At 41.5% G+C, this 16,960-nt stretch overlaps 1 protein-coding gene across 1 annotated transcript in view; it reads right to left on the bottom strand.

Annotated features, from left to right (window-relative positions):
- Nucleotides 1-16,960, bottom strand: part of snd1 (staphylococcal nuclease and tudor domain containing 1) — a 171,731-nt gene that overhangs the window by 53,905 nt on the left and 100,866 nt on the right. Inside the window, exon 17 of the mRNA XM_031758697.2 lies at nt 9,161-9,349. Coding sequence (XP_031614557.1) covers nt 9,161-9,349 — 189 coding nt within the window. The remainder of the gene's footprint in view (nt 1-9,160; nt 9,350-16,960) is intronic.

Below are 16,960 nucleotides of genomic sequence, written 5' to 3'. Positions count from 1 at the left end.
ATATGAGGGTGTGGGCTCCTTAGGATTGGCCTGATGTCCTGGATGCATTTTTCAGATGACATTTTCAAAGACTGCGTGTTATCCTGCAACTCACGTAAATATATAATTCACCGAGCAGAAGGTGGGACTGCTCAGATGTCACTGGGGTAGCTTCTTGCTCATTAAAAAAAGGGGGGAAGAAAAAGAAGAATGTGAGCGCCACGTGCACAGGGTGCAGCCTTTGTGTCAAATGGAGAATGAAGCAAATAAAGATGGAAAGAATGTTAGTATGTGATTTCACAAGACTGCGAGAGAGCTGACAGAGTGCTGAATTTGCAGCTTTGAATTGGGGAAAAGGAAGATGAAGACCGGGAAAATGAGAAAGAGAGTTAGAGAGAGAGAGAAAACTGGGAGTTGGGGTGTAAATAACACACACATCACTGGGTCCACTGATCTCTTCTTCTGTCTTTCTGTCTCTCTGCCTCAGGGCACCGAGGGTCCAGCTTGCCGACTAAAGTGGGGGTGGTGTCTCCGGAGAGAGCGTGCATGTGTACATCTGTGCGTGCACCGTCTGTCTGCACGGGCTCAAAGTGTGTTTGAGTAAGCAGGAAAGAGACAGTGAGAGTATGGTGCGTGCACGTGTGGCGCCTCCCTCCATCTGCAACCAAGTTTGTGTGTATGCGTGCGGATGTGTACACAGCACACTCAATCATATTATGTAATCTCTTAGCCATACAAAAAAAAACAAAACAAAAAAAAAAGGCTCTGTCAGCTCTTTGCTTTTGTGTGGTAGGTGGTTCATTTTGTGCGTACAGTGCAGAGAGGGAAGATGAAGGCAGCCGTGCACTCGCTCACACGGGCATACACACTGGCTTACAGTAGTAAACAAACAGAAAGGAAATGGTATGCAGTCACATTCAAAACGCACATCTGCGCACATTGTGCACATATGAATGTGAAGGCACAATGTAGACAGAGACGGATGCCTGGGAATCTGTAGTAGATAATAGAATGCACAGTTCACTCCATCTTATCCAAAGATTGGAGGTCTCAAACGGGTCACTACTCCCATAGTAACCACCCTGCAGGGAATGATGTCCCCCCTGCTGTGATCTTACTGTCCTTTCACACGTGCCACCAAAGCCTTCAACCTTCAGTTTGCCCCTTTACTGCCCAATCATTTCCAGCATGTGAAATGATATAATAAGTAATTAACATAAAATACTTATTACAGTTGAGTACAGTATATAGTTAACAATCTGTACAGCACTTTGGCCGACGGAGGTTGTTTAAAACATGCTATAAAATAAACTTTGACTTGACTTATTACAAACACATTATTTAGTGCTCAGTTAGATTTATGCAAACTAACAGAGAGATGTCAAACTAATAGCCCGGGGTCCAGAGCAAGATCACCACAAGATCCAATCCAGCCCACCTGAAATGTGAAAACTCTGAAAGAGGAAAGTGCAAATTTTGGACTTTTCACAGGATTCTGACCTTAAAAATTGAATCACATCACAAGAGTCTAAACAGTTACTTCTATTTGAATAATTGTAAGTTTAACAGCCTTCTTACAGATAAACACATCATCCACACTACACCAAAGAAATTGATAACATAATACAATTAAATAAATTGTAATTAAAAGCATTAAACATCACACGTTTGTCTGCCTCCCCACTCACTCTACATTTTTAAATTATGGCACAAATTCACGGTAACGAGCTGCCAGTACTTTTAAATGTAGTTTTACAGATTTAATTCTAAGAGTGTGGTTAATCCCAGGAAGCAGTGATGACGGCTTCTTTGATTGATTACAGCAGCATTTCTTTGTAATGTGAAAACACTGAGATGTTTTCCCTTTCCAAAAGAAATATCTCAGCCTGTTTATCTTGAGTTTTATAAATGGACAGTTTACATAATGTTTTCAGAATGAACTTAAACTTCATCACACTAAAAGGAAGAGAACATGCAAGTTATTAGAAAATAGTTTTACTGGTCCGGCCTACTTAAGATCAAATTAGGCTGCAAGTGGACCATGAACTAAAAGGAGTTTTGACACCCCTGCTCTGAGGCCTGTTTATATGATTCCAGTTATTATCCAAGCCCACACTTGGTTAGTTTTTAGTACAGATGCATTGTGGTGTATAATGGTCCTAAAAACATGAACACCTTTTGTGAATGGAGCACAAAACACATCTGATTTCCAGAATGACGGCACAAAAGGTGATTTGCCCACAGTAGGCTGAGGACTGCTGCACCATGAGTCATCAAACTGTACTAACTTGTTCATTGCTACTTGCAGCTACAACACTGTGTTCCAAGCAACGGACGTAATGGTGAGAGAAGCAGGGTCCTTGGGGTATAGCAGTTATCGGACAAGGGAGTGCTGTTGTGCTGGACTTTTTAATTCTGTGGACGATATATTTCCAGCACAAGCTAGACTTGCATCAATAGTTTGCCCACGGGTGAGATGATGCACTGTGACTTTTGGCACAGTTTTAGCTACTCATCTCTTAAAGGGCAAAAAATTGCAAATTGCCTGTGACATAATGGTTTCTTGGCCCACTATCTTTGAGATGTCACCACTGCCCCTGCTTTCATTCTTCCATTATTTGTTTATTTATTTTTTGGGTGATTAAAAGAGCCTCTGTACATTGTTTTATGTATCATATAGATAGAAAAACAATACTAGATTTTAAATGATTTGTAAATCACTGTATTCTGTTTTCACTATATATGACATCCCATTTTTACTTTCAACCAGCACTGCAGATTGAAAATGTACTGTTCACCTCTGTGATTTACCGGTACATAACATGTCTCGGTGCTCACCCAGGTCTTTAAACACCTGCATTATGCATGAGCTGCACATTGTATGCAATGCGTTCCTCAAAGTCTTTAGTATAAATCTGAGGCCTTTAAACAGAGTAAAAAAAAGAAGAAACAATAAAAAGAGGGGGGGGGGGTACTGCCTCATAACCAACAGTGCCTGAGGTAAAAATGTCTCAAATTAAAATGAGGATGTTTTCTGGCATTTGCGGCATATGACCAGACAAAGTGCCTTTCATTCAAGTTCACCCATTGAAATTCTCGTAATGGACTCTTCTGAAATCGTTCCAAAAGCAGCCGAGGAAATGCAAACAAGCTGTACGCACTCATGACCTTCACGATATCCCACAAGCTGCAAAGATATATTACACAGCGCTACATAAGTAAAGATTTTCAATTATTTCATTATCCTATCGCAGTCTCGAGGCAGAAAGTATACTGCACACAAAGAAGACAAGAAATCAGAGATGAAGAAATGCAAATCCATACGGTACGGAATAAAGTCTTCAGGTATAATCTTTAATAAAAGAAACCTTTGTGGGATTACAGGAGACATTTAGAAAAGAAGCGAATTCCAACCACCGAGACAACAAAGAGTATGGATTTTAACATAATTAAGAAACAGGCAAGATAGTGGACTAGACTAAAAAGAAGGGACTCAAAAAAAAGTGGCAAGAAAATCTTAAAACATCAGCCCGGTAATAATGACTTCCCTGAAACACAGCTGAGGTATGTCATTTCTAACCAGGCCCGAGAAGCAGTTTCCTCAGCTGCCATTCCCGTTCTCTCTCAAATGGTCTGGACAGGTGTCGAGCCCAGTCATTAAGGAAGTATCACTTTCTGTGATTGCCCATATCATGGTCATTGTTCCCGTCTCAACGCCACACAGCCTTCATTTGTTAAATCACAAGGCAACAATGACAGCAGTAAGCAATACATTGGAGAGATAGCGGAGAGGTATGCCTGGAATGGTAATACAGTTGTGCAATCATTCCGTGTGCCTCCAAATGCCATTATATTTTAATTCTTTACACACTCTAATGCAACTTGTGAGAGGAATGTAACGGCACTAATTATTTCACATTAGCCAAAAACTCTCTTTGCAGAGACATGACAGCCAGGGACTCGGACCAAAAATGGCTCAAGTTAAGAGGAAATAATTTGCGAGAGCAGCAAAGGGATTTGGCAAAAAAAAGACCTAAATTTGAGAAACAATTTTAGAGTCAGCCATAGAATGAACCAAATTTATTTCACTTCAAGACTCCACAGATGACCTTACTTTAATGTTAATCCCCAGCGTTTTTCCATTATATTGCCTGGTGGCTGCCATAGGTTATTTCACTATGAGAGGCCAAGAAAATGTGAAAGGATAGAGGAAAGAAAAAAGATTTCAACCCTGGAAGGATTTCACTGGCTTCAGGGCTTAAGAAAGCACTGAGCGTGGTATTAATAGAATAGGGACTGTCATCCATGGAAACCAAACAAGGACAGTAGTATGAAATTTTATGTAGATTATTAACAGAAGACTGAGAATTACCATGGTACATAGGTGATAAAAAAAAATCATTCACACTACAGCATTTTTTTTTTTTTAAATCCACACATTTTATCTAATTCCACTGAAAGGGAAATATACAACAACAGCATCTAGAATTTTATGCAAACAAACAACAGAATGCTAACCATATAAATCCTTTGAGTGAATCCATCCAACTAGAGGTAAACTTCCTACAGCATGAACTCAGGGACAGAAGCTAATTAGCTTTGCTAAAAGCCCAATTATCTTGATTCATCCACAGTGTGTTCCTGTTTAGCCAGGTGTGTGATGTGCTGACTGCAGAGAAGACACAGCTTAGAAAGCAAGACAGGGACAGGTTTTTGCACCGTCTTTGAAAACAGGAGGAAAAAAAAAACAACTCATAAAAAAAGCACACTGAGATGTTTGGCTTCCACTGTGAGCTACCAACTGACCTTTCAGAGTAAGCAAGAAGCAACTGAAACAAAATAAAGATCTAGAAAATTGCAGTGTACCAATATAATCAGACATGCAAACAATGTTAGTCAGCCAATAGCAGCAAATTCGAGTTCTGTGATCTGCTTTGCACAGTAAAAACAGATGATCTGGGTCATGTGGTAATCTATGCTTGTGAACAGGGCCTTTGGCAAAGTGACAGCTAAGTCGGCTGGACTTGCAAGTCTGGGGACCACTTGGGGGTGAAAAGAAAAAAAGAAAAAGAAAAGAATGCTGAAACAAGATTATGTACTTCAATCAGGCTGCTCCAAGGACACGTCACCTGGCTCACTGTCAGAATGATGCTGCTTCAAGTGCTTTTGACGGGTGCTGTTGATGGACGGGTGAAGTATTAGGAACGGCAGCACCAGATCCTGGGTTTATGTTTCCAAAGTTTTTTTTCCCCTTCGAAAAGGGTACAAGTGCTGCAGGTCCTGATTCATTCTGAACAGAGTCCAGGCCAAGGAACTGTCCCGCATGATCCAAAAACTGTAAAGCATCTAAAGATGCCAGGGGCATGACTGGAATTTGATTATTAGTTGAAGGACAGAGACAAGAAAAAAAAAGCAGAGGGAAGGGTAAGGATGTGAGAAAACAGAAGAGATTAAAAGAAGGAGAGTGGTCTGTGAAGAGGGCCAAGTAGGACTGAAGGAAAGAGGCGGTAGTGATGAAAGGAGAAGATTCCTATGACATGAAATATCTTTAACAGGGTTTGTCATATCCTCTTTTGCCCTTTTTTTCCACGCCTTTTCTTTTCTATCTTCTTTTACCCACTCTGAGAGCCATCGGAGTGTATTAATCTCCTTCAAGGTTGGGTAATTATAGCAGCAAAGAAAAGGGGAAAAAAACCGCTTGCCCAACAGAAAGCACACTTTATCATTGAGCACTGATTGTTGATTCCATCCATCCATCCATCCATCCTCATCCGCTTTATCCGAAGTCGGGTCGCGGGGGCAGCAGCCTAAGCAGAGAAGCCCAGACCTCCCTCTCCCCAGCCACCTCCTCCAGCTCATCCGGGGAACACCAAGGCGTTCCCAGGCCAGCCGAGATATAATCTCTCCAGCGCGTCCTGGGTCTGCCCCTGGGCCTCCTCCCGGTGGGACATGCCCGAACACCTCACCCAGGAGGCGCCCAGGGGGCATCCTTGTCAGATGCCCGAACCACCTCAACTGGCTCCTTTCGATGTGGAGGAGCAGCGGCTCTACTCTGAGCCCCTCCCGGATGGCCGAACTTCTCACCCTATCTCTAAGGGAGAGGCCAGCCACCCTTCGGAGGAAGCTCATTTCTGCCGCTTGTATCCGCGATCTCGTTCAAGATTGTTGATTCATCTTTTCATAATGAGGCCACTCCAATTACGAACATGTTTCTGTCCTCGTCCAATTTATAGCTACTTGGTTGCCTTTTTTTTTTTTTTTAAAGTAAAGGTGGGCCTTAATAGAATATTCACAAATAAATACACACAAAAAAACAACAACACTGCACATCTGCGAAGAGCTCTGACTAGCAGAGCAGAGCCAAGAGCTTCTGGGAGTCTAAATTGATTTCCCCTCTCGTGAACCCATCTCTTAATTTCTAAGTATTTTATTTCATTTTTCTGTTTCTGAAATCGGAAAGTCCCGAGGCACAGCTACATATCGACGAGCCAGCTCCCACACCTGTTCAGTCTTTAGGGAACTTCAATGAAAGCTACAGCCAACATTTCCCCAGTCAAAGACTCTGCTGTTACCAATCCACTGCGCCAAACTACCATTTTGTACAATTCATTTCTCTGAGCTGCAGAAAGATAATAGTGGAACATAATATGACTAGCTGCAAAGAGATCTGTCTTATTACAATGACAAAATGCACTCTCTTTGCAATGAGTCTTGTTTACACAGATGACTGCTGAGCGAGAGTTTGTTTTTAAAACCAAAGGAGAATTTGAATATACACCAGACTACTTTGTTAAACCACGGAGGAGATTTAAGGAGGGGGCGTGACCATGGCTTGGCAGCGATCAAATCGTTGTTAAAACACCACAAGATAAGTTTAGACTGTGTCCCTGGGTCTGTCTTTTTCACTGAATTATGGGAATGTTAGTGCTGATAGCGTGATGATAATTCTTACAGGGGGACACACTTTAGAGATTTATGTAAACAATAGCCGAGGCACAAATAAATGTAATGGGGAAACAGGCTTTGGAGAAGGTCCAGGTCTACAACTTAAGCCTTCTGCATGTTGCGTGAGATGGATTTGCTCCCAGGACTGTTCCAGATATTGTTCCAAGAGATGCTGATGTGCAAGATCGAAATGCGCTGAGCTCTGAGAAAAGGGGTCTTCTCCAAACCCTTTGGAAGGCTTCATTTAGAAGACAATCACTTTGTCCCATTGGCCTCATTGTAGCAAAATCTCATATTCGCTTAAGTCACTCGAACTAAGCAGTTTTGGTTCAGGATGCTACTGCAGCAAGCCTCAGTCCCTCCCCCTCGATGTCCTGCTGGACCACCAACGCTTTTCTTAATGAGTGTGTGCATGCATACACGCACACATGGGACCCTCTTCATTACGACAACCTTGTTTTCTCAGAGAGACGCCTGACGCAGCAGTACCAATGATGTCTTCCATATCCACAGCCGCAGGGACAATAAAGAGAGGGCAATGAGAAAAGAGGAAAAGAGGGAGGGCGATGGGAAGGGATACAAGCTACCCTACCAAGCCTCAGCCTACACACAAAGACCAACTACCTTAACTTCAAAAGAGAAAGAAAGGCATGGAAAAAAAATGCATGCTCTTAGCTTTTTTTTTCCCCCCTCAAGATGGTCTCTATGGGTTAATTAGAACACCAAGTCCCACCTTATCTGCCTTCAAGTTGCATAGTATGCATTCACACACAAATACAACTAACTGCCCCGTGCCCTGCTAACACAACACACTTTCCACTACACACATGCACAAACAAATCAGGCTGTGGTTGATTTGTCCACCGGTGCCTTTGGCAAACTAACATCAAACATAATCACCGTCTGTCTGGTCAATTCAGGCCCCATTCTGTTGCCTTTCCTCACGGCCCTGTCCGCACTCAGGTTAGCTCAAGTCAAAACCTTGTGGTGAAAGTCAATCTGTCTCAACACTGCAAGGGGGTTTAGAAACCGGTAGTGAAATTGTTATCGGAGGTGTCAGGAATGCGCCTTCATGCTGCAGTTAGATTTAACATGGCAGCGTCTGTGTGCTCACATCACTGGCAAGATGTTTTTCCTTTTTTTTCACCTCTTTTTTTTTTTAAATGCCAGACAAAAGGTTCACCTGCGCACCACTCTATTCAGAGTTGTGAGAAATGGAAGACCTAGACAGAGAGTAAGTGGAAGAAAAAGAGGAGAGCTGAGAGCAGGGAAGACACAAGAGTAGGAACACACTCACTGTGAACATGATAGATTCAGAGGAGGGGAAAAAAGAACACAGCCCCTTCTTGGCTCCGGCACTACATCACATTTATATGGGGAGAAGATGCATTTGCGTCTCCTCAAGGACCCAAATAGGTGGACGTAAGTGGAAGAGAGAGAGGAGGAGAGGCATGAGCAGAAGAAATAAGTTACACAGATAGAGAGAAAGAGGACAATGATGACAGCTGGCTGGGCACCTCGTGCATCTGCCAGGGGTGAGTCGCAGAGCCATAATGAAAATGCAGGGCGAGATCAGGATCACTGTGAGAGAGGCCTCTATCCATCACAGATTTCCCACTGAGAAAAGACAGCTTCAATGATAACTGCAAATATGTGGCTATTTGCAAAAGCAGATGGAGTATTTTCAGAACATTGTAACTTTAACTTTTAGCACTGCATCTTATTAATGCACTTTAGTCACATTTATATTGCCACCGGGGTTGACTTGGTGCAATTTCTCAGCATTAGTTGAACAAAAAGCTTTTTATTTTTCTCCACTCACTTCTGAAGGATTATCATTTCTCCAGACAGCACCTTAAACTCTACTAATAAATGTATTACTGGCACTGATGTTGAAGGCGGAAAAAAAGAACTGCTGGATTTGTGATGGAAGAAATAGCCCACACATGGACACAATACAATATGGCCACAGGCAGGCAGACCTAAGATACTATGGCTCAGAGATGGGAAAGCCAGTCAAGTAAGCATTGATGCTGCTGCTATGCCAGATGACATGTTGAGATTTATGTCCATCAGCAATATTGAACCTAAAGATAGCTAGCTTTGGTTAAATGACGTTTACTGTTCAATTAACATTTGAAAGCTTTGTGAGGGCCAGTTTAATGCCATTTTGGACTCTAGTCATTGTTTTGTAGGTTGTGCAGTAGAGCTCTTGTAGCATCTAAATGAAACCTACCTTCTCTTTCCTCTGTCGGCACCCCTCCTCTGCTGCAACCAGGGTTTTGTAGTAGGCACTGCGCTCCGCTGTGAAGTGCACCTTGGACAGAGCATTTTCTACCAGTGCCACAGACAGATTCACACCTTCAATGTGCAGCCAGCCAATGAAGTTCCCTGCTTTGTCCATGCTTTCCACTTCAACTTCCACCTGGAAAACCACAAGAGGAGGAGGGGGAGGGGAGGGAGGAACGAGAGGAAGAAAAGAGGCTCAGTTAATGTTCTGTATCAAGATTAGGTTTGAGATTCATTTACAGCAATGGGAGGGAGGGGGTCCCCCCTGAGGAAACATCACTGTTCTTAAATAGAAACATCAATGGAGACCTGTGAGCTTTCTATTGATTCAGTACCACACACACACACACACACACACACACACACACACACACACACACACACACACACACACACACACACACACACACACACACACACACACACACACACACACACACACACACAGATCCTGTTTCATTCCACTGTTGTGGACTTCCCAGCGAGTCTGATCTTGGTCGGTACTTTTATAACCAGAGAAACCTCCGCCCGCCCCAGCAGCGACTGCTCGTCTTACTGCACTTTCAGAATAACTTAAGTGTTTGACATTTTCAATTAAGCATGACTGTCAGCTTTCAATAATGTGTCTATTTAGAAACCACTGGGCCTGTGATTGGCCTGCACAAACAGTGGAGGCTATTAGAGGCTTTAAATTAGTGTTGCATATGCACTTCAACCTTAATTAAGAGCCCACATTTCTTCATCCTATTTTTTTTTTAAACAACGCAAATCATTTTCAATTAGTGACAGCTAAGTTGCCATTCCCTTAAGTAAACAAATGAGGGCACCCAAATTAGCTAACCCTGCTGACAAAGTAGGAAAGATTTCACAACATTGCCCGTGATGGACTATAACCAAATTCTGCCTATTCAGGCTAATTATCTATTCATTACTTTTTGTTTCATAAATGATGGACGACCGTGAGACGAAAGAAAAAGGGCGGAAAAAAAAAAAAATCAATAGCATTTTTCTTTACTCTAAAGCCTAAAGTCAGCGAGAAAGTGAGAGGGCAGGTGTGCTGAGGAGATAGGACGTAGTCAAGCGATTAAGACTTGGACTGCTTAGCCCTGCAGTCACAAGGGAAATCTGAGGGGAATTAAGTTTGTAAACTGCTCTGCCTTGTTCTCAGCTGAAGTTAAAAAAAAGAAGAAGCTTTTATTACTGAATGTATAATCTGTTCTTTTATTAAGCATAAAATTGACAAGCTATTCATATAACAGTGGGACACGTATTTCCACTTTCTGAAGCGTTTCCATCAAGAGTTTGTTCAAAAGCGATATAATGTAATGTAACACCACTTGGTACAGTGGCATATCAATGAGACTCTTGTTTTCAAACTTGGCAAACTATCCTGAATAATTTCATATTTACAGAAAACAAACTGTTTTCTACCAACTAATAAAAATATAGCAGTACTTGTTTTTAACATGTAAAACGAGCAGCTAAAACATTGGCCTGCCCTCCCAGGTCATGACAGCAATAGAGTCCAAATTCACTCGCACCTCATCCGCCTCTGTAAAATCTTCATTACTGTCTTTCTGTCTTCCTTGCTGCCATCTCAGATACTAACCCCATTTTATCTTTTTTTTTCCTCCTCTAAGTGGAGAAGCAGTTACATAACTAGGCTATAAGAGCAGCACCGGTCCTCTGAGCATCCAAATGTCAAATGGGGAAGTGGGCGAGTGCTGGAAGAAAAGAGCCAACTTAACTGTTACCAGCTTCCATTAACGCAGCGAATGCAAAAACAAAAATACAACAATGCTGACAACTAAAAGCAACACTCATAGCTGGGAAAAAATCCAATTTGAAGGCAAAATAGAAACTCGACTAGAAGTTGTCTAGAAGATGTGATCGGAGCACGCAAATCTCCAAAGCAAAGAGTGTTTATGCTCGCTATGGGGAAAAAAACAAAAAACACAAACCAGGAGATACGAGGGCAACTCTAGTGTGCTCAACAGAATGAATGAAAGCCTTGTGGCTACCCATTTTTCTTTAACTCTGACCGGTCCTTTACTTGGCAGGAGATTCTAGCAAACATTCAGTCATGAAAAAATAGCTCGATCTGAGCTATAAAGACAGGCACACTAAGAGATAGAATAATATTTCCACAGGGGGGGAATTATAAACTGGAATGTTCTATTGCCTTAGAGAATCATAATCCACAATTATTCTCTAATTATCATATTTTGGAGGAAAATATAATTCTCCAGGCCGTGTAGAAACTAGAGAAATGTGATGAATATCACCAACGTGAGGAGAAAATACACAGTCGAGTAAGTCTGATCAACCATCTGTAACAAGAACTGATGTTAAAAAAAAGAAAAAGGGAAAAAAGTGATCCTAAGAAAACAATTTTTCAGTCACAACAACAAATTCGTCTGTGTGCTTTCCTGGACCACTTACATGGGAAACTTCATTTACCACATACTGCCAACCTTATGCAAAGAAAATGAGCCTGCCTGAGCTGATGACGACAAGATGACTCTTGTCTTTGCCTACAGGGATGCTGTAACAGCACACAGCATTAATAACCACCAAACAGACCTACTGAGAAATGTCAGTAATATTACAGGATACACGAGCTGAATGGAAAGCACCAGCAAAGACAGCAGGCTACAATCACACACGCCAGCCTGTCATAATCAAAAGGACTATGCCCGGACAGTTCAACTTTAATTAGTCAATCAATAGAAAATGATTATTAAGAATGTTATTCCCTGACTGAAGTCAAAATAAACAGCAAATGCGCATATTGAGTGACCACAAAAACTTGAAAGCATATGTAAAACTGAAGTGACATTTCACCAGGCAGGGGGGCAGAGATAAAAGAGGCTTAAAATCAATGGCAGGATTGAAGCCTAATACTACCGTTAGCGCAATATGTGGCACACAGCACTACAGAGCAGAAAAATGGAACAATAACAGCTCCTTTATCCACTGAACAGTCAATGCCAATTATGAGAATCCATCGCCACCTTGTCTTCGCATTCTGCTTTAGATTGTTATTTTTTATAATAATACTCTCATCTGTTATTCACCTTTACCTGAAATGCCTTACTTACCATTAGTGAGGATCAAATATCTTAGACTGTTTTGAAATCTATCAACTTGTCAGAGGACTTTTTGATGTTTTTGTCAATTTATAGAATAATTTATTATTTACATGAAGTCGATACATTTTATAGAAATGATCACGTAATGATTCCTGCAACCAACATATTTCATTATCTGTATTTTGTGTGGAGGAACATTGCCACCCACGAGCTTTGGAGCTTGATCTAAAGCATCTTGAGTTTTACAAAGACACAGACAGAATCCAAAGTTCTTCTTTCCTTCAAACTAAATAGCTTTGGTCACAATGTGGAGAGGACAGGGGAGGCGGACTGGAAACTGCTTTGAGTAGAGCCCAGATGGTTCCCAGCGGAGGCCTCATCTGAGCCAAGATGGCTCCCGTCGGAACACAAATGGGCTCTGGTAATCTCATAAACGCTGGGATTGTGTCAACACAGTGGACAGAAAAGAGAAAAAGCAAACTACGCATACGCACAAAGCTAAGCGTGTGTGTGCGTGCGCAAGTAAATACACATGCGCACTCGTTGACCAGTACAAAACACAAAGCCATTTGGTACAACTGAAGTGAAACCATGGCCCAAGGGCGTGTTTTAAAACTGCAGAAGATTGAATTCACTTAGCTGTTTGAAAGTGAGGAGAAAAAAAACAACAACACAAAACTAAACCGCAGTTGGTGACACATCATGTCAGGGCCAAACCCACACTAAAAAGAAAATGAAGGAATACAGTGGGCTGGCAATTTAAAACCTGGCATGCAAAGGGATTCAAACAAAAGATGTTTTAAACACCTGGAGGGAAAAATGCCAGTGGCTAAATAAGCAAAAGGTGCAGAGAACAGGGTGTGCCCATTTCTCTGTGAGCCGTTTTAGAGCCCATGAGATCGAACGTGGCGCGTAAAAAGCTTGTTTTAGCAATGCATTATGTGCTATGCATCCAAAACAGCTTCCTGTAGGCATTTATGCAAGGCACACAAGAGAATAATCTACTAGTCAGAGCTTTCAATCATCACTGACAGCAGCTCTGTCACAACTTACATCTCAGTTTTAGTGCATGATCCAATTACTGAGATCATAGTTATCACCATAGAGATTTAAATTTATGAGTGAAATTACCAGTTTTGGTCATAAAAGTTTAAAGCCTGAGGCTTTGTCAGTAACAAATATAGTGTATGTTCAGAGTGTACTCTAGGCCGCCGCTGCCGTGTGTGAGCGGCTGCCAGAGAGGAAAACGAGTCAAAAAGTCTGCTTATCAAAGAGGGCTCTGTAATGCACAGAACACCGGAAAAACAAACTGGCAGACATTTAGGAATGTCTTTCTTTATTTTCATTAAGCCACTAGAAGGTGGTTGCTTTTATAGTGGTAGTACTCTACCACTTAGCTGCAGACTCTCAAGTCTCTGAGTGTCTGTATCTATAAAATATATTCATGGGGGGAAAAAAGGAGAAAAAAAATTAACGAAACAAAAAAACAAACAATCAATAGTTCTTAAGTAGCAATGCTACTGTAACATTGATTAATAGCATCACTTTTTGTCCACATATCTTTTAATGTCCCTCGTGACCTTGACTCAGAAAAAATGAGACAAGCAAATGGATAGAATCTGTGTTAGAAACAAAAAGGAACACTTAAGTCACTCCCACATACCCTTTGCTCATCCAGCAGAATAAGCCATCTATCAAACTGAGCCTTGGTGAAGATTGAAGAAGTGATGCGGAGGTGTGTAATGCGCACGTATGTGTGTTCTCCTTTGTGTGCAGGGGCAAAAACATCAAACCTTCTTAGAGCAATGAGTGGTCCTAAGCCCTACATTGAGGTGCAAAGTGGGCAGGGGGGAAAGGAGTAATCAGATAATCCCTATACCTTATTTCATATTCCAAACCTTCCCTATTCACTTAAAAGAAATCACGGCCTTCAGACACTTAATTCAGAGTCATGAATGTCACATGAAAAGGACAAACTGTCCTTTTCATGGGCACATGAGGATTTAAGGAGAAAAAGCCAAGCTTTGAATTGGTCAGCTTCAGTGCTCCGAGCCCACTCTTGCGTGAAGACTCCATTTGTGGGTAGAGCACCCCAATCCAACAAAAGTCCATCATCTCTCAATAATTCCCCACGCATTCCCGCTTATATTGATCATTTTTCTAAGAGGGCACAAGGAGCTTATATGGCACATGTGCACGCCCAAGCCAGACATACACACAGAAATTTGTTCAGATTTACACCTCAATTAAAGTTTCATAAAGGTATACAGTTTGAGGAGGTCATTTATCAAAACTGCTAACTGAACCCAGCTGTCGACAAATAATGAAAAACTGCTACTAGGTTAAACTACACATAATATGTTTTATAGTTGTGATTACTTACTAAAGCAACAGCATGTAAAAGGGAACTTTAACATGTGCGAGCGCAAGTACGTATGAGACACCTGGGATTAGTATTTTTAGTGTGGATAAGCTGTAAACATGCTAGGATGTGCTAGCATCATGTCTCTAGTGTTGTGGCCACCGTCAACCTGTAAAAAATTATTCCTTAGTCCATTACTGTTAGTGCACGGCAGGTCCATAAACTGCTGTTAATGGGAAACAGCAACACAGCATGCCTGGGAAACAGGGGAATTTGCAAAACCCTCAAATTAAATTCTCTTTTTTTTTTTGGCAGGCAATCCTACTACAGTTCTTTACAGATAAATGAGGCAATTTTAAGAAAAGAAACCTCTTTTTAGTGTTTAAAACCTATCCACTGGTACACACAAAGGTTCCCTGAGTTTAAAACAGGTTATGTATGTTAGCGGGTTACTGTGGTGGAGTCAGGAGAGGAAAAAGCTAACTGGTTCCAGGAGAAATCTATAAATATAGATCACCTTTAAAAAAAGACAGCCAGAGAGAGAGAGAGCAAGAGAGACAGACAAGAATAAATGAATGAATTAAACAAACCGCTATTGATTGCTTAATGGCACAGATCAGGCAGAGATGTAAATACTTTGTTAATGGGGGCCTATAATTAAAAAAAAGAAAAGAAATGTTCACATGAAAAGAACATCAGCCAATTTCAAACACAGGTGAGTGATCAAAGTGATGATGTATGTAGTCCACACTTCATAAAAAAATGTAATAAGAGGAAGAGCGGGTAAAATAGGTCACCAACCATCAAATGTCGGAAACATATTGATGTTATTTCTGTTCTTTTATTGATATCTGCAAATATAAATGGGCTACATTTTTTCTAAACTTACTCTGTATATTATTTAATGATATTTTTTAACATATCCACGGCTGTAATACAGACAATGGTAGCCTGAGAACAACAAACATTTTCTGATGTGGGATGCCTATGGCTGTGGGTTATTGACTGTACAGCTAAAGCTCTGGCACCAACAAATTCCAAACTAGGTTAGTTCAATAATTATCGGATCACAGGGTCAGGATAAATGGGTAAGAGGGGCATGACAGAAAAACGATTCTGTATTATTAATTGTTTAAATATGTATACACATCTACAGAATAAAGGGATCAAAAAAGGAAGGGCTTGTTTGGACAGCTATAAATGACTTGTTTCTGTGAAAGAACTTCAAATAGGTGGACATGTTAAAAGAAAGAAAGAAACAGTCAATTTGCTGTATGGTGTAAGGTGAGGATTGGCTTCACCCTGGCAGGATATTGCTGTCCAGAGTGCTCACTGCAGAGCTCAAGTGAGTCTCAATCTGGCTGTCTAAACAATTTGGTGCCAGCAGGACTTTTGGGACTCACTCACTCTACTTCCTTACATGCCCAGCATCTACAGTTATAGACATAGCTGCTTTGAGGAAAACAAATCTTTTACTGGCACTACAGGAAATCAACTAGCGTACGCTCCGGTCTTTCAGATTTGAGTGCTTCACCCTGGCCTGACATCCTGTTCCTGAAGCAAACAGTCAATCTCTTTCAAATCTAAGGAGAAGCGGGTGAACTTGTGATGCCAGATTCTGAAGCATAAAAGGACACGATTACGACTCCCCGGTGAAAGAAAAGACCAAGAAAAAAAGTCCAGGCATCAGCAGACTTCAGAGGACCTTTGCAGCCTTTTGGCTGACTTGGACAGAGATTTTATCATTCGGGCGAACTGGGACTGTGAAGACAGGGTTCACAGAGAGGCAAGTATGAGAAAAATGCATATTTTTGCATGGCTCTCTTCCTCATCTACTGTGTATATCTGAATTAAACCATGAAGTCATTAACATAGAAGAATGCTGTCATTTTAACAGACAAGTGAGGTACATGTCTGAAAAGGGCTTTATGCTGCTTTACAATGTCAACGTACAAACTCGGCATCCTGTAGAAATAAAGGTCAACATTTGTTCTTTGGGAGTTGTGACCTATTTCAGCAACGGCTGGTGTTGCTTGCATCGGAGCTATAACATACCAGCTGGACAGGAATGTGTTTGTGTGCGTCTTTGTGAGTGTGTTGACTCTCCCAAGGGTGATCAATGTGACTCAGGGGGTCCCATGCATCACTGTCAGTGGCAGGCTGCTGTCTATCGGTGAGGAGGTTGGGGAAAAGTCAAACAGTTTTTCAAATGGCCAGAGCCATTAACAGTCAAGCAAGCAAGCATGATCCCCATCATTAAACCTGCCTGATGCCAATTAAAGAGTTTTCCTTT

The sequence above is a fragment of the Oreochromis aureus genome, linkage group 17, assembly GCF_013358895.1.
Source record: "Oreochromis aureus strain Israel breed Guangdong linkage group 17, ZZ_aureus, whole genome shotgun sequence".
Classification (NCBI taxonomy): Eukaryota; Metazoa; Chordata; class Actinopteri; order Cichliformes; family Cichlidae; genus Oreochromis; species Oreochromis aureus.
The sequence above is the reverse complement of the archived record's forward strand: the minus strand, read 5'-3'. Positions and strand labels throughout refer to the sequence as shown.